Raw genomic sequence first — 26,240 nt, forward strand, 5'->3', positions numbered from 1 at the left:
ATCCACTTAAGTAAATAACTCTGTAAGCACATCTCTTTAATCACATTGCACATATTCAACAAGAACCTACAGCCTAAACAAAAACATTATGGATAACTGTGAAAAGTTTCTTACCATTTTAACTTATCCTTATTTCAGATATTGTTAAATGTTTACCTGCATTTAATATCAAGAACTTACTACTTCTGACTTATTTATACAGAATATTCTTAAAATATGGTTTACAGTTGATAAATATTTTATAATCATTGTATTATCCATAACATAAGTTTAATATAATGAGTAAAAAACACACCAATAAATTAAGAATTTATTATTACAATATACACACATTATAAAGAATGGAAAATACTATTACATTTTCTGTTTATACTTTTATCTAACAGTCTTTAGATTTTTATTTTTCTTAAATCTTTGTAGTGTTCATTGGTTTCAATTTCCTTCTTATTAATGTACAGAACACCATTTATGCAGAAATTTTTAATACAGTAAGTTTATGTCCAAACTTTAAACATTGGATTATGCGAGTAAAAAGGAATTTTTAAAAATAGAAACAATCGAACCACCTAAAACCAAAAATAAACTCAATTTTTTGAGAAGTCAGTTTATTTCTAAAGATATTCATAAACACTTATCCCTGTTATATTAGTAATTGGCTACTCATAGACCCAGGGAATCATTACCAATGCTGTGAAGTATAGCAAATTAGCTTAAATGAATGGGCTGAAAATATGTTAACAGCCAACAGCTAAAGAACCTTCACAGCTAATGTTTGGTAACAATATTTTATAAAGTAAAGGTGTATGTGTATATATAGATGGATAAAAAGATTTTAAAAATATAGAGAAGATTTGGTCTCAAGTTTTCTCATAAATCATTTTTTGTGGTTATGTATCTACAACAAGCCAGTGTAAAAAGATTTTGCAAAAGTATTGCATCTGTACAAAAAAATAATAAAATGGAAGTATAAATGACAATGAAATTTTGTACCCTAAAAACTAGACAGAACTTGTTTCTGATCATTCTTGCATGATGTAGAAGTCAGAGAGGTCCTCCAGTCCAGAGATCTTCAGAGTCTGAAGGGGGAGAAAAAAAAAATGTGTGTTAGTAACTTTATGACGAGTCTAACACTTCCATTCAGGTTTTTATTGAAAAAAAAAACATGTCCATACTATGTTTTTGTATATTATTTAAAAAAATGTTTTACATTTCAGAAAATGGATCTAGTTTGATGGGATGTCAAAAATTAGCCTAAACTAAGGAAAACTCTGAAAATAGATTGTAATATATCTTGACATTTAAAGGGTATATGACACAAGGACAGTGCCTTCTATGGACTTTCAATACACGTGGGTATTGGCAGTATAAAATAACAGAAGTCCATTAAGACTGGGGAACCTCAGGAGTATTCTACTGTATATTGTTGTTATAATTTGAGTTTTGACAGCCATCTTTATTGTGAAGTATAATATTAAAAGGTACCAAACAGAATATGTCTAGTTATATTACAAGTTTTTGAATCATTTTATAGACATTAACTTTATTCCAGCATGAGCTAAGATGTGGATGTTATAGCTATGCAGGTGTTTCCAATTTTTCTAATACTGTGTCCCAACATTCTTTAAGAATCCTAAATCAGGGACACTACCCGTTAACTTATACAAATCACTCAAACAAAATGTTAGCGATCCCATATCCAAGGTGTTTTAAAAATATCTGTATGTGTATCACCCAGCTCTTAAACCTAATATAGTATTCTTGTCCATTGATAACAATAATAGAATTTTATGCCACAGTCATTAATTATGTAGATTACACATCATTCACTCTAAGAGAGAACCAGGAGGTTAAAACAAACAAGTTTTGTAGTTTAAATCTTTAATTTAATTTCATAAATATTCTTACTCTTACCCTGCAGTTGGTTATTATATTATTCCAAACATGCTAACAAACACAATGTTTAGGAGCACATATTCGTTATTAAACTAACGAGTTATAATACAAAGTTTCTGTATCAAGAAATATTACAGATAGTAGTAAGTACTGTTGGAACACCTTTTCATTCACCATGTGGAGCAGACATACGAACGCAATAGGAACACTCAAGTTCTTTATCATTACTGATGACAGCTGTTGAGGTAACATCCTATACAGATGAGAAAATAACATCTTTCCATCCATTCTATCCGGTAATGGGACGTCTTCACAGGTTTCTACATTCTCCTATAATTTTAAAAGTATAAGCAAAAAAGAAGTTTTGACAATTTGTAATAAACTTATCTAAAGGACAAAAAACTACAACTATTTCCATAAGTATTATTAATTCACAAGGGTTTCTACATACAAAACGTTCTTTAAACATTTGTGCTTAGAAGTACTGAGTAAGAAAATATTCCAACAACTTAATTTGCTCCCTCATGAAACGTCTTTTATTCAGTTGTTGAAACACGAAATAAGAGATGTTACCTTATTATGTGAATCAGACACAGGGTTGTTTGTCAAAATGTGCCACATAACTCTCTTCAGGCGTTTAATATCTAAGTGTTTAGCAGTTCTTGCATACTGAATATCAATTTTGGCAATCTGAAAATAAAATTAAGTAAGGTTTTATATGTATGTCATGATTAGTCTTTACTGACCTTTAATACAACAATATCATGATATGAACGAAGTTGTCCTTGACCTAGTGGAAGAACGAATTACAATCACATAAATTCAAGTTATTGAAGCTTTCTTAGAAAAACTGATACTTTTATATTCTATCAAATATCTGAATTTAAACTTTTATAGAAAAATATAAATTAAGCAACCATCTGTTACCTGGTAATGTTAAGGTCCAACCCACAAAATGAAATCAGAGAATACAAGGTTTTAATGGTACACATTTACCAATTTGTACTAAATGAATGTACACCTTTTAACTGTAACACAGACTACCTAGTTCAAACAAATTACACAGAACAGTCACTCACAATTAGATATTCTAAAAGGTCGTACTAGAAACAAGTTTCAGTTAATACACTACCTTATATGGTTGCTGGAGAAGATTATCCCCTGAAAACACCTCTTGAGACAGAGGGGCCGTCCCCATGATTTCATTCTGAGGAAAGATGCTACGACTGTTGTTAAAATCAGATGAGGGAAAGTCCCCCTCACTATGAAAGCCAATGTTCTCCATGTCTCCATCACTGTCTTCACCCTTCAAAGTAAAAAGAAACTGTAAATATGGTTTAAAGTATTGATTATTATATGCATGGTTAATACAAGTCCCTAATTACAAAACTGAAAAAAACAAAGAGAAATGTTTGTTTCACAAGTACTTCATTTATTACAACAATGGCTTCCCCAATATTGAAATTACTGTTTTCTTTCAGACTATTCTTTTAAAATATAGACTAAAATAATTTAATGTTAAACAGTGAATTACATGAATACAACAACAATACCACACAAAGTTTAGTGATTAAACTACTGAACTGAATATAACAACCATTACAGCTGGCAAGTCTTGTTAATTACAATGTTTTGACTCACAATCACCAAAAAGTTATTTAAAAAGGTTGCTATTACGTGATGACAAATTATTGATTAAAAAATATATATATATATATATATATACACACACACACACACACTGGACCGAATTTGGATACCACTGATAAGGAAAACAAGATATTTGAGTACCTCGGCAGTAGGACAATAGTTCACACAATCTTTTGGATTTTTGTAGTTGTAACTGCTCACGCCATCGTCCACTTCAGATGAAGCTTTCAGTCGATGAAGCTGTTGAGACAAAAGTTGAAGAGTTTCAAAGTAAACCTGAGAACAAACTTAGTTACAACACTTAAAATTCAACTTCACTTTTAACCTTTTTCTTTATGTGAATTACTTGATTAATGTGTGCTATTCGAAGAAATCACTAAAACAATATATAATTATGTTTTAGTATAATGCTACACAAAACGGGGCTTCAACAAGATGAAAATTATACACAACAAAAGAATTACCAACAGACTAATGGAAATGAATTCTGGACCTCAGTAGCATCTGAGATACTAAAAGATAAAGGAAGGGCTAAATGGACAAGTGAGATACTAAAAGATAAAGGGAAAGCTAAATGGACAAGTGAGATACCCAACAAATATAAAGGAAGGGCTAAATGGACAAGTGAGATACCAAAATATAAAGGGAGGGCTAAATGGACAAGTGAGATACTAAAAGATAAAGGGAAAGCTAAATGGACAAGTAAGATACCTCTATGATTCAAAAAATCAATCTGTACCATCCAGTGAGTTCCTCAATTTGCACTGAATCAAGGAGTTGACTGTCTTGTAAGTCTAACAGTATCACTGACTCCTTCTTCCACAGCTCAATCACCAATGACAGATTAGATATGCTTTTATTAGTTCAAAGATTTTTGAATGCCAAACATATCTTTCCATGCTTGCCAAAGCAAATAAAAATATCCATTGTGGAATTTAATCTTACAGATAAAGACATTTTAAACTCACCAAAACATCTGGTTTTGTAAACAGTTTCATTAACTTCTTAATGTCATAGTGCAAGTCTTCTGGGAGTGTCGTTTTCTCTTTGTCCCACTGTTGGAGAGTCTTTTTAACAAGTTTCAGGGGTTTTCTACTCATAGCAAATGATTCATCAAAGTTCTTTTCTTCGTCATAGTTCAACCTCAAAGTTGGCTTTTTTGTTCTTTTCTTTTCCTCGTTTTGGTCCTTATGCTGAACGTTAAGTTTGGCTGTGAACAAGATTTAACAAGAAATCCTAAAGTAAATAGTAAACCTTATTCCTTTTAAAACCATTTACTGCCTTTAAACTGTTGACCAACATTAATCCTTCTCGATATTTTAATCTTATTTGTTTTGCCATTTGTAATTACATTAAAGGGGTTTTAAAAGCATGCCTATATCTCACTCACTACCTAACATGCATTAATCTAGAGTGAGATCTCACGATGGGAGTAACTTACTAAGTGAAGCTCATTAGAAATATCTTATCTTTCATGTACAAAAACAAGATGCAGAACTTCCCAAAATATCGGTATTAAGATAGTATTCACATATTTCAACTTACGAAGTTAAAATGTATTTTAAAAAAACAAACTCAAATTGTAAATTACCAATTACTACTGTGTTTGTTTCTTCAATTTCTCTAGAGATATTAAATTTATATACATAAGAAAAATTACATTCAAGCTATAATTGTTTTTTTTTTCTTTCTTTCAAAGAAAAGCATATCACATTTCTGAATGTATATAATTTTATAGATCTTTATCTGTTAACCTGACCAGCACTACAAGTTATACTTACCTTTAGTAAATGGTCTAATACGCCAATGGTTTGGGCCTGCCCATGCTGAAATCAAGTTGTGGTCAAAGTAAGAGTAATCGGATGGGGAATCGGCCAAAATCTTCACCAACTGGTCAACTGATTCCAACCTATATATATAAAGTCAATATAACAAATAAATCAACCATTTCTAGCCTAAGAGAACAAAACTGCACAATCAAATAAAAGTTAGAAATCAAGTTCCTTGAGCCTAATGATTAACCTATTGATATCTGATAATGGTCAACCATTTATGTTTATAAACAAGTTTGAAGACAACTTAAACAGGTAATGGAAAAAAACAAAAGAATCTTATAAGTCTAACACAGTAACAAATATACAATATTTCAACAAGGTTCTATCATCTTAAGGTCAAGACATCTTCAAATTTATTGGCTCAAAGTGGGTTCCTCATAATCAAACACAGGATTACAAATGAAGCTGGTATAATCCAGTGGTTGACCAGTTCATTTCTTGAGTAGCTGTTTTACAACAGAAAGTGAAATTAAGCATGTAATATTTGGTTTTAAACTAACCAAGAATAAACAGCACCTAGTAATGAAGACAAATACAAATGTCAAAGTTTACGGCTGTTTATAAGTGAAGTATGTAATTCTACAGTCTGTTTTCTTGTAGAAATGAAATATTTCCTTATTCTAATATAAACCATTCTTATCTGTAAACAAAACAATAAAACTTTCATTTAGTACTCTGGACAGAGCATTGTACCTTATGGGCTGAACCGATGTTCTAGAAGATTTGAAACATGCATCTCGTTTCTCGATTATGCTAGATGTGACTGAGCTTATGTCATGACGAGTCTGTCCAAGATGTGTATTTTCATCTCCAAAATGATCATTATTCCCCTCGTCAAAGAATGTATCTTCAATGTCATTTTCGAAGTCTAATCCACAATCTTTGCTGGGGGATGGTACACTGTCTGGATCAAAGGCCAAATCTGATTCTTGTTTTTCGTTGGTATTTCCTAATTTTGATGACAGCTGTCAATTGAATAAAATGTTAAACTGAGGGCTGATGTTTAAATTAGGTGTTAAATGTTACAATGTGATCATTGCAGCACCAAACACTACTCATGTATGTATCTACCAAACTCTACAATAAAAGCAACCTATTTTTCTAGTAAAATAATAATAGTCATATATCTTCAACAGGATAGTTTTTAATACCTTATATATAAAACCATAAACACATGAACATGTTATGGTATCAAAACAGATCTTTGGGCTGTGATAGTGTCCCCAGTGGTGGTGAACACACCTCCACTAGGTACACTTGTCTCAGGAACACCAAGACAATACTAGAATCACTGAGATGGGATATCTAATTTCATTACAGCATCACTGTCCCAGAGATCGAAGGTTATGCTACCACTTGGTTCTACTTTGAAAGAATTAAGCTCCCTAACTGCATTGACACAAAGTTTTTGGTTTTCCAATTTTCAAGACAAACAAATCATCCACTGTGACAGCACTGTCATTAGACTGACATACTGGTTGACATTTATCCCTGGTTTTTAGTTTCATCTACTTGTGGTAGTGGTTTAAGTCTAAAATCTAGGGCAGCTGCTTCAAGCAGGAAATGATTAGTATCTGTTCTTTCATATCCAGTTTCAATATCTTCTGAAATTGCATTTTTGACAAATGAACCAAACCATGTCCTTTATTTGCATTATCTGAGAAAATCAACATTCCACTGAGTAGATCAGTTAGACAGGGGGCACACACAGTTCATCTCATTCCACTCTAACTATATTAGTTCCACAACTGTCAGAATATTTTCAGAACTAAAAACATCTTAGTCCAAGTCTTTTGCATGTTTTCTCACTTCTGGTGCAAGTATGTTTTTGAGGTACCATTTCATCATAACTGCTGCTCCATCTAGAGTTTTGATATCAACAACTGAGCAGCAGTAATTTTTTTGTGGAAATAGGCAAACAATTTGACTTATTGTGCCTGATACTCCATTCACATGGGTTGTTTCCTGATCAAACTGCTAAATACAATATTTAAGCAAAGAAGCCCACACAAGGGCTAAGACCAGATTCTTTTCGCAGCTCTAAGTCGTGTTATTTACATTATCAGTTACCATAGCTACACATATAGTTAACTAACATACATACACAGGATGTATCTGTAGAACAAGGTGTCATCTTGTATATAGTTAGCTGTCACTCTTGAAGCCATCAGTAGTTATAACCACATGTGAAGCTGTACCTAATTCCTTTTGATCAAGTATCAGTATGTGCTTTACTGTAATAAATTTCAGATGGAATTCCATGCCTAGCTTCCAGTACACTGATTATCTGTCTAAAGTCATGATTTCCAACAAAAGAGCAAGGCCACAGATCCTTTACAATATGGTTTCCAATACTTTCATTGATCAGCTGTGTTCTGGAAGAGTTTAATATAGCCTGGATTCGAAAGCAGTGTACAAACAAGTTTGACTAGCTTTTTGTAGCATCTCAAAGAAGATTATTTGGTTTCATTTCTACTTCAGGTTGTTTCCTATGAATATGTGTAGCTATGTTTGTTGTGCTAACACATGAGCTTATCCTTTTCAGCAAACTACAACAAATTTACTGAATCCTCCAACCTGGAACACCATGTTTTACAGGAACACTAAACTGCTTCCACACAACCTACTTTCCTGGAGTATTTTCAAAGTCAATTTTTGTCTAATTTTGAAGCAGTTTTATCATCATGCTTGGACATCATTATGAACTTTGTTTGAAACTGAGACAAAGAAAATATTCAGAACAGTGCAACAAGTCATGAGAAACAATAAGGATGAACCCGAGTTCAGGTTTCAATTTGCCATAAACACCCTACCTTGTTTCTCCGATAATAAGATAATAAGACCTAGTGTGATTTTTGGGGATAGTTTTAATATAAGCCCTACCCTTAAAATAAGCCCTAGTTAAGAGTGGCAGGAAGAGGAAAGAAATAAAAAAAAAAAAAATTTATTAATTAGTTTAATAGTTAGTTAATTAGTTTGTTTAAGTATTAATCAGTTAGTTTAATAGTTTAATAATAGTTTATTTTAAATGGTTAGTTTAATAGTTTTACTTTGTAACTTCATTTTTTAATATATCAAAATAAGACATCCCCCGAAAATAAGCCCTAGTGTCATATTTTGGAGTGAAAATTAATATAAGCCCTGTCTTATTTTCGGAGAAACACGGTACTAAGTTCAAGGAAACAATGTGGACAAACTCACATTTAGGTTTTGGTTTGCTACAAGCACCCTACTGAAATTAAAAACACCACTTATATATAATATTTCAAATACTGAATTCAGACATTACATTATTTAACTGTAACTTGTAGCATAGCAAAAATATAATATACATACAATGAATCAGGTAATTACTTCACCCCTATTTTAAATATTGTGAATAACAAAAAAAATTCTATGAACATGAAGAAGTTTGAAAGTAAATCCAACAAAAATCTAAACTGTCCTACAGTTCTACCTTATAGCAGAAATAAACATTTGTATAATTATAAACTATTGATACTTTAGCACTAGTTAATACAGAACCTCAACCCTTTCTTTCTTAAAAAGATTTTATTAAGGCTACAGAATCAATCTGGTTTATTAAGAACTATAAAGGATAAAACTAGTGGTATTACAGAACAAAAGACTTGAGGGAAGACCCATCTGTACTACCCTCCATTACAGATAAACTTGAAAGAAATATTTTATTATTTCTATCTACCCCTTTTTATAATAATTTCAATTATTTAAGATTGATTGATTGATTTAGTGTTTTATGGCACAAAGCAGCGAGGCTATCTGCACCATACATTCGGTAAAAATTAAAAATAAATAAATAAATAAATGTAGTTATAGACATAAATGGAAATGAAGGTAAAACAAAAAAGTATAAAACCAATGTTGACACCTAGTCTACAATGTTAAGATAGAAGGCAGAGTATAAGAAGTTGTAAGGTATTTACTCTAGCAAAAAGGTAATGATCATAACCCGCCAGGAAGATTAACAGGTAAGTTCAAGAACCACCGTCAGTCACCTGAAGTTGGTCTTTCCAGTCCTGGTTCCGGGTTATGTGTCATAGCAACCAGTATCAAAATGTAAAAGAATAGAAATTTTAAAAGATACATAGCAAAATTGTAACAATGAGTAGCCAAATGTCCAGTAAAAAGATAAAGTCAAGTAAATGGAGTAAAATTTGTAAAAGTAAATGAAGGTAAAAACAAAACAGCAATTAAAACAGAAAATGGTGTAAAAACCAATGGTGACATCCAGTCTTCAAAGTTGTAAAATATTTACTCCAGCAAAATGGTAATGATCATAACCCGCCAGGAAGACTAACAGGTAAGTTCAAGAACCACCGTCAATCACCTGAAGTTGGCCTTTCCAGTCCTGGTTCCAGGTTATGTGTCATAGCAGCTATTATCAAAATGTAAAAGAATAAAAGTTTTAAAAGACACTCCGCAAAATCGTAATAATGAGTAGCCAAATGTCCAGTAAAAAGATAAAAGTCAAGTAAATGGAGTAAAATTTGTAAAAGTAATTGAAGATAAAAGCAAAGCGGCAATTAAAACAGAAAATGGCATAAAACCAATGTTGACATCCAGTCAACAAAGTGTAAAGAACTATCTGTAGCAGAATGGTAATGATCATAACCCGCCAGGAAGACTAACAGGTAAGTATAAAACCACCGTCAGTCACCTGAAGTTGGTCTTTCCAATACTGGTTCCGGGGTTATGAGTCAATATGGCCAGTACTAAAAAGTTAAGTAGTAAAAGTGTGAAATGATATGCAGCAAAAGTATAATAACAACTCGCCAGGACGACTAACGAGTAGTTCAAACGGATAGTTCAAACAGTAGTGTTAGTCACCTGAAATTGGCCTTTCCAGTCCTGGTGTCGAGTTATTTAATGTTCTGGCCATTGTCCAATGTCAAATTGAAGGAGAGAGATTAAAACTGTAAAAAAGGAACCACAATTAAAAGGTGTAATGAATAAATATGCAACACTTAAATGAGATTAAAAAGATTAATGGCCATTAAAAAATTAAAAACATTATCAAGGTGGACAGAGTCACCATCACCAATAACTCTGTCCAATGTTACAGGCTGACCCTGGGAAAAAATATGTTTAAAATCTTGCCGTCGTTGAGAATTGTAACGATGGCAAGAAAGTAAAACGTGGCTGATAGTGATTTGAGTGTTACACAAACTACACATTGGTGCATCAGTTCCAGATAAAAGAAAATGATGAGTTAAAAAACTGTGACCAATACGTAGCCTAGTGAGAACAACCTCCTCCTTCCGAACTTTACGGAAGCTAGATGGCCAAAGTCCAATTTTGGGTTTGATTTGAAAAAGTTTGTTGTCATGTTGCTCACTCCAAGTGGACTGCCGAGTGTGGCACGGAGCCGAGCCTTGAAGACAACACCATAGTCCATGTACGGAATAGGCATAGGAGTGATGGTGCTGAAGCAGACATATTTAGCTGCCATGTCTGCAAGCTCGTTCCTGCGAATACCAACATGGCCTGGTATCCAGGAAAACTGGATTGAAGTAGCTGCTAATGAGAAATGGGCCAGTCGGTTTCGAATATCAGCGAGAATAGGATGTGAGCTAACGTGTAGCGATTCCAAGGCAAGTATAGAACTAAGTGAATCAGTATAAATAGTGCAGTTGGAGTACTGCTCAGCTGCAATATGATCCAGGGCAAGAGATATGGCATACAGTTCAGCAGTGAACACAGAAGCTGTAGAAGGGATTCTGCGCGCAACTACTGACCCACACCAAACCATAGCAGAGCCCACTGAATTACCTGATTTGGAACCATCTGTATAAATGGGAACTGAATGATTGTTTGAAAGATATTCATTGAATAAAAGACGGTACTTCCAATCTGGAGTATCTGCCTTTTTTAGGTGACTGAAAGAAAGGTCACATTTGGGGGCTGTAATAAGCCATGATGGGATGGGCCAACCTGTGGAATCTGCAATGTTATCCAAGGACAGACCCAATTCATCCAATTGCGCCTGGATGCGAAGGCCAAACGAAGCAATGACAGATCGTCTGTTCTGAAAAAGTACTGCCCACCGAGGAAGGAAAACACATTTCCAGGTGGGATGCTTTGGTAAGGAATGAAGTTTCGAAGTATATTGTAAAAATAGTTGCAAACGGCGAAGGTGTAGAGAAGGTTCATGAAATTCAATGTATATACTTTGAACTGGAGAGGTACGGAAAGCCCCAGTGCAGAGTCGAAGTCCTTGGTGATGAATGGGGTCCAGCATCTTTAAGGCCGAGGGTCTGGCAGAGCCATAGACCATTGATCCATAAGCGAGTTTTGATCTAATAAGAGCATGATATACCTTCAACATTGAACAGCGATCTGCCCCCCAACTGGTAGAAAAGAGAACACGGAGGATGTTCAGTGCTCTTGTGCATTTGACCCGAAGCTGCTTTAAGTGTGGTATAAAGGTCAGTTTACGATCAAAGATAAGCCCCAAGAACTTGATCTCCGGGACCACTGGCAGCAAAACTTCACCGATATGAAGTTCAGGATCAGGGTGAATACCCGTCGGCGGCAAAAGTGCATGCATACAGTTTTGAGAGAGAGAAATTAAAGCCGTTCGTCAGAGTCCACTTCCATTACACAATTGAGGGCGGTTTGTAGTTGCCGCTCAATATATCTCATGTTTGACGACTGACATGAGATGTGAAAGCTGTCGACATACAGCCCATTCGCAACAGTGAGAGGGAGTTGTTCAGTGATGGCATTTATCTTTATACTGAAGAGTGTAACACTCAATACACAGCCTTGAGGGACTCCAAGTTCCTGTACAAAAGAACGGGAAAGTGTCGAACCCACACGAACTTGGAATCTCCTGTCCATTAAAAATTTTTTACTAAACATGGGTAGATGGCCATGTAACCCATATGTATGGAGGTCTCGCAAAACGCCATACATCCATGTTGTGTCGTAAGCCTTCTCTATGTCAAAGAATATTGATACAAGATGTTAGCGGTTGAGAAAGGCTTCTCTGATAGATGTTTCAAGACGAATTAGGTGGTCTGTGGTGGAGTGCTGTCGACGTAACCCACACTGGGTGGGCGAGAGGAGGTTGTTTGATTCAAGGAACCAAACAAGACGAGCATTAACCATCCTTTCTAATGTCTTACAGAGACAGCTCGTCAAAGCAATTGGACGGTAGTTTGAAGGAATCTTGGGATCTTTCCCTGGCTTAGAGAAAGGTAAAATAATAGCCTGGCACCAGGCATCAGGAAAAACATTCTCCTGCCAGATCCGGTTGAAAACAATCAGAAGGACATCAAGAGAAGCAGGAGATAGATGGTGCAGCATGTCATAATGAATATCATCAGGTCCAACAGACGTACTGGCAGACCGATGAAGGGCCATTTTTAGTTCCACCAGGGTAAAGGGACAATTATAGTCAAAGAAACAGTCAGTTCGAAAGGAAAGAGGTGATCATTCTGCCCAAGTCTTGATGGCCAGGAAGGTGGAGGAACAAGCAGAAGTGTTAGATATCCGGCAAAAGCTTTCACCTAGAGTGTTAGCGATGTTCCGAACATCAGTCACCTCCTGACCATCAGAGAGTAAGATCGAGAGGGGGACAGAATTGTAGTGCCCATTAACCTTTCGAATCCTGTCCCATATGATCTTGGAACTGGTGGTAGAAGATATGCTGGCTGTGAACTTCTGGCTTTGATGTCTTACCCACCTAGCATGTGCACGGGCCCGTTGGAAAGCAACCCGGTTTGAAAGTATGGGATATCTACAAAAAGTATCCCAGGCCCGCTTTTGAGCCTTCCGTGCTAAGTGGCAAGCAGGATTCCACCACGGACGAGGATATCGTGGAAAATGTGTCGAGGTTTTAGGAACACACTAAGCAGCTGCATGTGTAATACAGTCAGTTACTGCTGCTACACAGTCATCTATTGATGGCTGATTTACGATGGCAGGATCAAGTTCTGCGAGAGCAGTGAAAGTGGACAAGTCTGCCTGATCTAGCTTCCACCGGGGCACGCGGGTAGGGTGGCATCGACCACGGTCAGTCTCTCTCAAAAGGATCAGAAAATGATCACTGCCTAGTGGATTACTGTCAACCCTCCATGAAAAATGGGAGAATAATGAAGGGGAGCAAACTGAGAGATCAATAGCGGTAAAAGACTGACTAGGTGCATGAAAGTAAGTGGAAGAACCAGTATTGAAAAGAAAAAGATTGTGATCAGAGAGCATCCGCTCTACAGATTGGCCCCTCCCATCAATAATAGCACTTCCCCAGAGGGGATGATGTCCATTAAAATCCCTAGGATTAGAAATGGAGATGGCAATTGTTCAACGAGAGCATCAAGATCTGATTGATCATATGTCTCTCCAGGTGACAGGTACAGAGAACAAACAGTGATAGTATGACCCAAGGAAACACGGATGGCTACAGCCTCCAAGGGTGTGTTGAGTGACAAAGACAGGATGGGCACGTGTTGATCAACCAACAGTGCCACCCCTCCATGTACTCGACTATCACACAACCTGCCGAATGGAGACAGTATCAGCAGTTTTGAGAAATGTTTCTTGTAAAGAAAGACAAACAGGATGGTAGGAAGCAATCAGCGTTTTGATATCATCCAGATTAGAACGTAAACCTCGACAGTTCCATTGTATCAAGGTGGCCATTTTTAAGAATGGGTAGGTGAAGTGGCTGGAGAACCCTTCGGTTTATGACCACGCGTTTTTTTCTTTACTGTCTTTAGTCGGAGGAGGTCTATCAACCTCCGTGGATCCTGCTCTGGGTCGGGTGGGCAGGTTTTTGTTATTTGAAGGGGAATCCAGTGATTGAGGACGTGAACGAAGAATTGTTTTGTCTCTAGTGTGGGAGAAAAAGATGTATCAGAAGAAATGCCTGTATTTGAAACTGAAGGACGTGGATCTTGAGGTTTGTTGGAAGGTATGGGAGGAACAGAGATGGGTGTGGAAGTCGATTCATCAACCATTTTAACCATGGAGGTCAAAAGGCTTTTCATTTGTTTTGAAAACGATTCTCTTGGAGGCACAGAGAGACCTGTCTGCACTCCCACTGTAGTTGTGGAATGAAGTGCAGCAGCATATGTCCAAGATGGAGTTGTGAACAGCAATTTACGAGTCTCGGGATAACTAATGTTATGTGTCGTTTTCAAACGCTGCACCTCTTTTTCCTCCAACCATTTTGGGCAAGAATGAAAGTAAGAGGGGTGAGAACCATTGCAGTCTACGCAATGTGGGTTCATGTCACAATCATAGGCATCGTGGTCCTTGCCTCCACAACAAGTACATGTCAGGGAACCACGACAAGATGTCTTTGAGTGGCCGAATCTCTGACATTGGAAACATCGAAGAGGGTTTGGTATGTATGGCGAACCCTGCAAATGAGATAACCTGCCTTGATGGTGGCAGGTGCGTGGTGAAGTAAATGTTAAAACGAGGGTATTTGTTGGCAGTGTAACTCCATCTTTGCAGTGGAGATGCGCCTGACTGCAGAAACTCCTTGAGTGGAGAGACCAGCGAGAATCTCTGACTCGGGAGCGTTCTTCAAATACCTTTCAACAATAACTCCTCGTGAAGAATTCAAGGTAGCATGGGGTGTAACCTCAATAGGTATATCCCCAATTGCCTTTGAATTCAAGAGGAGTTCACTGTGTTGGGATGTGGATGTTTCAACCAATGTCACCAGATCAAAGTTTCTTTACTGACTTTGGAGAGCCAGCATGTCCCTCTAGTCCCTTTTGAATAAAAAAAAAGGGACATTTGCCCTAAAGGTTTTCTGAAAGAGAATGTAATATAAGAAAATGAGGTGCGTGTGTTACTGATGTTGAAGATTGCTGTTCTGAGTATTCAAGGCGTGGTCGCTACCCATTGACTGTTTTTTACAATTTTATTTAAATTTTTTAGAGGATCCATAGGAAAAAGGAAAAATTTTGGTACCCACTGACCCCACCCACCATGGAGCCCTACAAGGGGATGCACTACAAAGTCACGCAAGGGCAATGCAGCAACGCCAGGGTTTCGTGAGCACTATACCCAAACACCAGCATCAGGCACAATGTCCACAACACCCGTTGAGAACTTCCAACACTGGTACTTGGTTGACTCTAGCCCAAGTGGACCAGCCGATTGACCCAAGGGGGGCCACCCAAAGGCCGCCCGTATACAGGAATTCGAGGCCAAAGTGGTGTGTTAGGGTTGGACCCCTCAACCACCAGGATCCTCTCCTCCCCTTTATGGGTTGCCACGCACGGCAAACACATGGGTGGATGTTTAGATCCCAGAGAAGGTAACCAGATAGAACAGAACCTTCCCTGGGAGGTCCCCTCACCACATACAGGAATCCACACCGAGGGGAATTATTTAAGAACAAATGAAAAGTCACATTTTGTTTAAATATCAATAATATATGAGCAAATTATTAAAAGGAAACTTTAAAACATTCTAATATATATAACATACCTCATTCATGTCCCAGTCTGTGAAACTGAAGGATGAGAAACTAGGGCAAATCTGTATATCTTTGTCTTGTAACATCTGTAACTCTTAAAGTCAAACCTTGGTAAATTTCAATAGTTCACAATTTAACACAAACTAATAACAAAGTAATCACTTAGAACATTATTTGAAATTCAAAATGAAATATGTCTTTTAACAATACAAATATAACCATAGACTTATTTCATCCTTCAGATAAATACTCATTTGCAATCAATTAGAAATAACTTGTTTTATCCTAATATACTCTCCATATAGTAAAACAAGAAGGCTTAAGTTAACCCTACAATAACCAACCCCCAACAGGCATTTTAAATTCATTTTTCTAAGCCATCTGCATGCCAAATTGTTCACAAGCCCCTAATACCAAATGAGTCACAAAATACGTATTTAATAACACCTTCAGTATCACATACATTTTATATAGGAAGTTAATGGTTTTTTCCAATTTTTGTAGTCACTTCTTTACACCGAGAGTCACAACAACTTCTTAATACACTGACATACACATCAAACAGTATAAAACATACAAAACATAACATTCCAGTATACACTAATTCTATTCAAAAACCAGGTATAAAACTAAAGTCCATATTATGTAAAAACTACACTGACAAACATAACACCAACATAATTTATAAAATACAACGTAACAACTGCCATGACTTCTATACTAGAGAAACAAGCAGAAAAATGGAAACTAGACTTAAAGAACACAAAAAAACTTCTTCATATGTTTTTGAACATTGCAAACTAAATACACACAACATGACCATATAAAACACCCAGATACTAAGTTGGGAAACAAATATAAAATCGAAGAAGTCGTACTTATACACCAACTAAAACCTAAATTGTACCAATACATTAATTAAATTCTATCATATGTTAACTAACAATTTGACCAAATGTAGATTCAATGTCTGTGGTTAAATGTTTGTTTTGATATATTAATTCTGCCTTCAACAGTTCAAGCTAAACTCTGCTTTAAGGACAACTTCCATATTGTCCACATTGTATGGTCAAAGTTAGCTAAGTTACAAATCCTTCATAACAAACAACAGTTTCTTCAAATTAAATTCAGATACAAAATAAGTTAGCTGGAAGTTTTTAACAGATGTTTTAGAAAGATAGATCAACAGTCTGATTCAAATAATTTACTTTATACTTATTTAATCTCAACTACGTAAACAACACTGTTATGTGGAGTTTTTAAACAAACCTTTTAGAACTATAAAAAACGTTACTCAATTTCAAAACAATTATGTTTATAAAAATATCATGATTTATAAGATTTTTTGTTTAATCTAGTTTGTTTTATTGGGTTTTATGTCAAGCTACACAAAGGATATCTATACCAGCACCTCATAATTTAAAGTGATAACACTAGGGGGAAGACAGCCAATAAACACCAACTCTTATCACATTGAATAGTAAAAGTTGACTGTCACTCTTATACAACACTCACAATTGAAAAGTACAGGTATAATTTTTTTTTTCAGTTACATAAAACAAACCTAAGTTTTATAAGCTGACACACTAACCACTCAACACTAATAGTGATGACCATAAGTTGTGTTGCTTATATCCTAATTTTAAATAAACTATGCATACGTTAGAATGTGTCAAAATGCTAGCATGCCTACATTAGGAAGGAAGATAATTATAGAGCATATTGTATAAACATCCATTCAACAACACCAAACCTTTAAATTCTTTGATGTCGACATATTCAACAAGACGTTCCGAAGATGGCTGCAACACGTTCTTCCCATATATTACAGATTTTGAGTCCAAAAGTACTTCACAGTTGTCATCTTGACAAAACAAGCTATTTAGCAACAGACTGCTCGTTCCTCCTTCATCAAACTGTGCAGTCATCTTGTGAAACAAGGGGTCCACCTAAAAAGGAAAAGTGGACAATACATTGTGGATGTACTAAAACCTTGTAATCACATGTAAAAATACTACATAATATATTACGGCTTAACAAATAAAAGGGGAATACTAAATAAATACAAGCCTCTACAAAACAAATTTTTGCAGTTTCTTAATAAAGAAACTAATGTACCTAAACACAGACATCTGATGAATGTAACATATTTTCAAGTACACAAGCTCTCTCTCTCTTTTTTTTGGTCTTAAAATACAAAGTATCAAATAATAATCAATCTGAGGACAAAGAAAACATGTTGACATCATTTTAACCAAACAACCCAAACTGGACTTGACAAGAGACATCACTGATTAAAATTAATGTTGAAACTTTTGATACCTAATAAAAGAAAATTACTGATTTAAATGTTATAATTTCATGAGGAATGGAACCAAAGTAAACATTTAACAAACTCTTGGTTCTATACACATTTTATCTCTGCTAATAACAGTTTCCTCTTTGGAAAAATGACTACCATATTACGAGACAATATTTACATGTGTTGAACAAATGAATAGTTTCACTAATCAAGGAATGTTCAAATATCTTACCTCAAACTCCAAATCAAATTTGTTTAAATTCAAGGCCTTTGTATTCTGTTCAACAGTGTTGCTTTTCTTGGTCTTGAAACAGAGAGAAATATATGAAACTATTTCTCTACCAGGATCTAATTTACTACATACATTAGACACCAGTTTCTGGTTCCTTAACCTGAGCTACTTTAATTTAACAATATAATATATATACACACACACACACACACACACACACATATACTGTTTAATCACCTGTTGTTCTTTAAAACCCACTTTCTGCCTAATTGAAGTGACCACGATTATACTGGACATGTGGAAGTGTCAAAACTTTTGTTTTACAATATTTTGTGTAACTCAAACAAACTTTAAAAATACAGATTGTAAAGACTTTTTTTTATTTGAGAAATTATTTCTTTACAATTCATTATTTAACCTCAACATCATTGAATAATATTAACAAGCCAGAGAATAAAGTCTTTCCATGGATTTTTCTAGAGCAACATGTTAAATTTTACTACAGATAAATCACAACACACACAATGTTCCATTCTTTTCTGACACTGAGACAGAATTTACGTTAAGGTTTTAAAAAAATATGTACCATAAATACACTGGTAACCAATAATTATATACATGTCTTCTAATTGGTGGACACAGACAAACCTATTTAAATAGGTTACCTACTAACACAGATTCAGACAGCCTGTTCGAAACCCGTTTAAAAATGTGTACCATAAACATGTGGGTAACCAATAATTGTATACCTCTTCTGATTGGTGGACACAGACAATTAAACCTATTAAGTCAGATTTAAATGGTCTGTTCAAAGTCCTTGTATAAAAATGTGTACCATAAACATGTGGATTACCAATTGCATAGACGTCTTCTGATTGGTGGACACAGACAATCAAACCTATTTAAATAAGTTACCCACTAATTCAGATTTAGATGACTTGTTCAAAGTCCTTGTTTAAAAATGTGTACCATAAACATGTGGGTAACTAATAATTGCAAATATGTCTTCTGACTGGTGGACACACGCAATTAAACCTATTTCAACAGATTACCCACAAAGTCAGATTCAGACAGCTTGTTCAAAATCCTGGCTAACCTGCAGCTGATCTTAACAGCAGAGCTAAACTCTCTAGATACTGTGACATGATAAAAATGGAAGAGAAAGAAAACAACTTTGGCTAACAGTGATTACATAAAGTATGAGATACCCTGGATAATACATCCAGCCAAAATGTAGACAAAGAAGGAACGTGTAAAGGCAGAATGTTTTCACAACTTAGCATTAATAATACCTCATCATCAGTAATTCTAATTTCAAAGATTATTAAAGTTTTCAAAAAAGCATAAAACTTTGCAGTCAATATAAAATTAACATAATGAGCAGTATATCACTAAAAATGTCCGAGCTCCAGAGCAAAGCTAAAACAATACTTTCTTTTTGTATATAAATAACAACTATGTGTTAAAGCCAGTATATCTTCTCATTCAGAAAAAGGCTAAAAAATATTACTGAAGAAGAAATATTGGAGGAAATGCTTCAGACAGATTTAAAGCTTTAAAAAAAAAACTATAATACCGTGACAGTTCTCTGTCCACATGAAAAACACAAATAATAGAAAAATTATTACATCAGTCATCATAACAATAATTTCAAACAGCCAGAATGACTAAGACAGTCAAATGAATTACAAGTGACCCTTTTTGTATCCTGCCCTGTACTAATACAGTAGCAATAGCAAGTAAACTACATTTCTTACCCTTTTTTTCTTTTTGTCCAATTTATCGGTTTCCTCATTTTCATTGTCCTTACTCTCTAAACATTAAATGGACCAGAATATAAAACATTTCAAAATTGAATAACACATTTAAATATGCACTAAATTTATGAGACAAATGATAGACAACAGAAATACTTTCACACAGCAATTACTAAACAAGCTATCAGGTACCTTTTGTAAATTATAGAGTAATACCAATTTTTATTAACAATTAACACTTACAGCTAGATAAAAAAGCTTCGTTTATCCAGACAAAATGGATCTAAAATTCCAAACATTAACTACAAATTTAGAAACTTTTAAGAATGAAGACCTACACCCTTCATAAAACATGTTAAACTGTTGCTTTGAGCATTAACAATTTTCTCAGTATAACGTGTCAGTTCATATAGGAGTCAAATCAGTTCTATCCCACTTTACCCACAAAACTTTCCACGATGTATTACCCTGATTAGTTCATGTTTAATAAAGTCATGAACAACAAACTAAATACAATTTATATTTTTAAAAAATGTAATAATTTTCACACACAAAACTAAGAAATATAAAAACTGAAAATATATTATTATTAAGAGAATTACAGTGAAACATTAAAGACAGTAAACTCAAGATATCAATTTAAAATATGGAAGTATCAACCAAAAACTAATAAAATCAAACAAAGAACTCAGCTAAAGCTGTGACAGAAAAAGTAAGTAACAACTGTCACACCTGCTACCTTACACTGGTCATCAGTTATACCTATAATAAACACACAACTGTCACACCTGCTACTTTACACTGGTCATCAGCCCTTCCTATAATAAACACACAATTGTCACACCTGCTACTTTACACTGGTCATCAGCCCTTCCTATAATAAACACACAACTGTCACACCTGCTACCTTACACTGGTCATCAGTTATACCTATAATAAACACAACTGTCACACCTGCTGCTTTTACGATGGTCGTCAGCTATTCCTAGACCTCCTGCCATCTTGAAAGCTTCAGCATGAACACAGTCAACCCTGTAGGCATAGATCTTGGTGCTGGCATCTAGGGTACAGCTTGCTACCTGCAATGTATTACATTTATTTTATTGCTTGCTTCAAATGTTAATAGAACAAAGTCTAAAATTCAAAGTACTTTCAAATGTTTTCAGCAGGAAATCCAAGTTTGATTCACAACTTATGCTTCCAAGTGTTGTCAGCAGTTTACATCATAATTTTTTTAAAAACTTATTTTATTTTTAAGAAATTATCACTATCAATGTTGAACATGTACACCAAAACTCCTGAATCACGTACATGGCACAGGAATGACAGAATATTAATTATTTGTGATTGCATTAAATTTATTATCCCAATAAAAGAGTTAACACACAGAAAAGGTGTAATTAATTGTTAAAGACTCAAGCTTTCAATTAATTGACTTTTCTAAAAGGTGAATAGTCAATTATTCAAAAGCACTTAAATTCTTGATATTTTTGTTTTGAAATTCACTAATTTAAAAACCATAATTTAACTTACCCCTATTTATGGAACTTGAAAAAAATGAAATATAAAATAATTAAGAAACACTAAGTTTGACCATATCAATATAATACTTTCAGTAAACATTAATTTCCAAAATTGTATTGTGTTAAGAGCAGAAGGTAACATCATTTATTCCAATGTCCAAGTCAAGCACTTGGTAATAAACTATTAATAAATATGACAGTCTTGAAGCCAAATATTTAAGTGATGTATCTTTATAAAGAACTTTTATCCACCTATGCCACCCAAGACATCCAAATGACACCAAACATAGTTTCCCACTTTCTCAACACACACTAAGATACATGAATTATTGTGGTTATTTTAACTTCACACAGTCTTTCTAGTTAAGTACAGCTACAATAATTCTTGCAGTTATTTTAACTTCACACATTCCTTCTGGTTAAGTACAGCTACATCAATTCTTATGGTTATTTTAAGGTCACACAGTCCTTCTCATTAAGTACATCTACAATAACTCATGTGGTTATTTTAAGTTCACACAGTCCTTCTGGTTAAGTACAACTACAATAATTCTTGTGGTTATTTTTTTCAGTTCACTACATTTTTTGTAACTTTGAATTGTTTCTTAAGTATAAAACAAAATTTGCTATGAGAAGTACATTTCTAGTAAAGTAAGATCTTTACCTGGAAATTGGTTGTTCCATCTCTGTTTTTTAAAACATCAGCCATGTAGTCAATCAAGTGTAAACCAAATGCATTCTTAATGGTTATTTTCTGCCAGAAGGAAAGCAGTATATGAAACATTACAAACCTTTCTTTACAGAAATATAGATAAACAAACTGTATGTCCACATTATAATTAAACCTATTTTTACAGTCCTTCATAATGTATTGCTGGCTTCATACTCAACCCTTTTTATTGATGAGCTCAATGAAAGGGTTGGACTAATGTATAAGCAAATATAGTTTAAGTATTGTTAACAAAGTAATGTGAAATTCCAGTTAAATCTAATATCGTGATCAGTTTTACAGTAAAAGTGTTTTATAAAAAACTAAACCTGTGAAACTTCAGCCCATTGGAAAATCATTGATAAATTCTGATTAATTCTTATCTTGATGCATCCTGTAGGTAACTATGAAAAAATATTCTAATTTACCATAAAGAGTCTAGATAACATTTTCTTACTTCTGATAAAAAGTGTGGCAATGAAAACACCCACAATAACAATACCTGTGTGTAATAGTCATCTCCAGATCTAAAGACATATTAGAAATCACTGACAATAATTTGAAACACTTTTAGAACAGGTCATGCAGTTAAGTTAATGTGTTAAACAGAAATACATGGTATCCAGATGTGCTTCTTTAGATGGTTAAATCAGTCTTCCTGATGAACAGACACAAGTGAAAGGTTACCTGGTTCAATGTGACATTCAAGAAAAAAAGACTTGGAGGAATAATATAAAAAAGAAATAGGTTGAAAGAACAAACTCTTCAAAAAATTGTTTCATCTTTACAGTCGTGAAGAATACAGCAGCTGATGGTTATGATGTGTCAAAGCCAAGCTTTGAACTTTAACTGAATGTTAGTTACAATGGTTAGTGTCAAATCTGATCTTTGAACTTTAACTGAATGTTAGTTACGATGGTTACAGCATGTCAAAAGTAGATTGCAACTTGTATACCAAACCTAAAAGGATCATGAGAAATGTACGTAAAACTTACAGTAATAGCTTACTTACATTTTCAGATGAAAGTTTGATGCAGTTCTTATAATGTTCGGCTAACTGGGCATTGGTAAGTCCTGCAATACCACCTCCTAATGAACGTCTCCTAGATTCATAATGCTCCAATTAAACAAGATAAACAACTAGATAATACAATGCTCCAAATTCTACAAAACTCCTAGTTATTAATGATTATCACATTAATGGTTCATCACTTGGCTCTAGTTAACTGGTCAGTGTGATGCCTGAGGACATCTGAACTACAAAAGTAGCACAGATAGAAAGGACATTATGAAAGATCATCTTTAGGTCCATGAAGAGTAGAACAGTTGTTAGAATATCAACTTTTACACAAACAGAATAGTTATACAAATAACTTACCAATGTAAAAATATCCATTTTAATCTCATGAATACAAATAAACATTGTTTTCATTTTCAAGTTTCGAAAGCAGCAAAATTTGTTTCTTAATTTTGGAACAAATAAAACAAACAGCATTATAAGGTTAAGTGCAGTATCTTAAAGAAACTTTCTACACTAAAATTAAAAACACATGGTTATATTAAAACATTTACCTGTACATTTAAAATTAAAACATTAAAATTTTCACATTCTATAATTTATACAAAACTTAAACCATGCAAGAAACACCTACTTGTATACAACATACATGAAACATTTTCATGTTTCCATGCTATTAACGTTCAGTTAAAGCAACAAACCTACGTAGAACAGAATTTAAAATACATATAGTTAGTTAAAATATTCTTATATATTTACTTATAGTGATTACTTTGCCCTGTTTCATTAACTGAACATTCACACTGTCAGAGACATCTTCTGTCAAAATCACAACATATAACTAAGTTATCTACATCCCTTTAAAAAAATCATGTAGCCAAACTGAACTGTATGTGATACAAATATTTAAATTATCATTCTATATGACAGAATTAAATAGTTTTAAATCTGTGTCCAAAAGGTACAAGAATAACCTTAATGGCACAGACATCTGTTGATCAAGACTTATAATATAGGTAAATTAATACATAAAATTATACCTGTAGAGAAAACTGTACACACTGCAACAATTTCTTTAGATATATTAAATGACAGCACTTTTAGAATGAGAGAAAAGCTTTTGGTTTTACACATTTTTTAAAAACCAACTAAAAATGGAATATATACTTACTATAGAAAAGATTTGAAAGGACATGTTTTCTTCCACATAAAAGGGTGGCATGAAACTTTAAAACAACAGAACACACTACCAAAATGTGACCCTTCATCTAAAATCAAATAATGCATTTTGATTCAAATTGAGTGTCCCACCACAAAACATTTTTGCCTATCCACACATCTGAACTCAGTTTACATACATCATGATAAAAGGATAAAATTAACATAACTGATATTCTTTATATATTATCTTTTACATACTTAGAGGTACTATCCTAGAGTAGAGGTGACTTACTCTGTCACAATAAATATTAATTATACTTTTCTTATGTTCCATGTTATTTTTAACAAACCACAGATACATAATGGTTACCTATCTGTAGGTGTAAGTGGACTATTTAAATTTTTTCTTTGTAATTCCAACACTCGATCACGATGTCTCTGTTTTCGTTCTGCTTCGTCGTCATTTTCAGGAACACTAAACCTTGGTGGCTGTTCACAGGCCACATCTTCGGATGAAAATGACCTAAAACTAGATGATGCTCTCTCCTCTCTTGTGGGTGTTGCAAAATGACAGCCAAAACTTCTCCGGATGAGAGGGGAAGGAAATGAGTCATCTGCTGTGCCAGGTGGCATGAATGTATACTTCCTACCATAGATAAACCAAATTTTTATCAACTGAGATCTAGCAGCAATGATAACTTAGATAATATAGTGTTGTCTTTGATCAAGTCTTATAAGCTATTTTAGACTGATAAAATAAACAATCTAACAGATATAAGCATTTGGGTGATAAAATACTGGTAAAAACTACAGTATAATTAACACAATAATTATGTAACAAACCCAGAGCTTGGTTACCCCTGTCATGCAAAATAATCAACCAAACAAAATCAATGCTTTGTTATTTTTGATTAATACTTAATATAATCAGCTAAGAGTTACAAAAGTAATAAACTAATTAAAATTAGTTTCCAATGTATACAATATTTTGATTGTTCCAACTATCCATTTCTCGTATAAGACTAATTAAATATAATCAATTAACAAGCCCAATGGCTAATCATTTAACAAATTATACTAACTGCTAAGCTTCACAAATTTCAAAGGTTTGTTACTAACATACCTAGGCTTAAGCTGGTAAATTAGTCCTACGATGAGCTCATTTAGCTTGAAACTTTTATTTTTTTAAATACGCTATAAATATAAATTAAAGTTAACAAAAATTTACATACCAAATTTTCAACAAAAAATCGTATTAAATTCTTTATCAGATGAAATAAGCTGTAATTCAAATAGAAATAATCGACATTCCTAAACTCAAAACACTAGTCCAACAACACTCAAAAACCAGGGACCGAAATTAAACTCTTGGCGGTTTTCTACTATGGCGACCTCTGTGAGTTTAAAGTATGCATTTTATTTAAGATAATATACGGTTTACACAATAAAACAAAAAGGAGAAAAAATAAAAATTACACTTAATATTTAAGAAATTCACGCACGTAAATATTAAATCGTCCTATCCCGAAATTTAGTCTCTCAAAATTATTCAGAAATTCAGTATTTTTTAACTGTGAGATTTCCAATACCATGCATAAACACATTTTTAATATTGTTAACAAAAATTTGTCCACCATGGTTACTTTCTCTGTCCCCATCTTGCCTACGGATTTGCAAAGCTAAAATCAAAGGTTCAATTTC

At 34.1% G+C, this 26,240-nt stretch overlaps 1 protein-coding gene across 1 annotated transcript; it reads right to left on the reverse strand.

Annotated features, from left to right (window-relative positions):
• Positions 1–18: 18 nt before the first annotated feature.
• barr (non-SMC condensin I complex subunit H) lies at positions 19–25,912 on the reverse strand. The gene is made up of 17 exons (XM_076502990.1): positions 25,772–25,912; positions 24,910–25,185; positions 23,373–23,463; positions 22,316–22,405; positions 21,075–21,207; positions 20,129–20,184; positions 18,372–18,443; positions 17,591–17,786; positions 15,849–15,931; positions 6,072–6,343; positions 5,325–5,452; positions 4,512–4,753; positions 3,685–3,783; positions 3,026–3,199; positions 2,467–2,583; positions 2,056–2,223; positions 19–1,076 (listed from the first exon to the last, which is right to left on the reverse strand). The coding sequence occupies exons 2-17, from the start codon at positions 25,170–25,172 to the stop codon at positions 1,020–1,022; spliced, it is 2,241 nt and encodes a 746-aa protein (XP_076359105.1). The 5' UTR covers positions 25,173–25,185; positions 25,772–25,912; the 3' UTR covers positions 19–1,019.
• Positions 25,913–26,240: the final 328 nt, after the last annotated feature.

The sequence above is a fragment of the Tachypleus tridentatus genome, chromosome 6 (assembly GCF_004210375.1).
Source record: "Tachypleus tridentatus isolate NWPU-2018 chromosome 6, ASM421037v1, whole genome shotgun sequence".
NCBI classification, from domain to species: Eukaryota; Metazoa; Arthropoda; class Merostomata; order Xiphosura; family Limulidae; genus Tachypleus; species Tachypleus tridentatus.

What these genes read in the sequence shown, in the direction of transcription:
- barr (XM_076502990.1), bottom strand. Translation starts at nt 25,172, where the DNA reads ATGCCACCTGGCACAGCAGATGACTCATTTCCTTCCCCTCTCATCCGG. An exon ending in AATTTGATTTGGAGTTTGAG is followed by an intron (nt 17,787 to 18,371) that starts GTAAGATATTTG and finishes TTTCCTTTTTAG; the next exon opens with GTGGACCCCTTGTTTCACAA. An exon ending in TATTAGACCATTTACTAAAG is followed by an intron (nt 4,754 to 5,324) that starts GTAAGTATAACT and finishes TCTTGTTCACAG; the next exon opens with CCAAACTTAACGTTCAGCAT.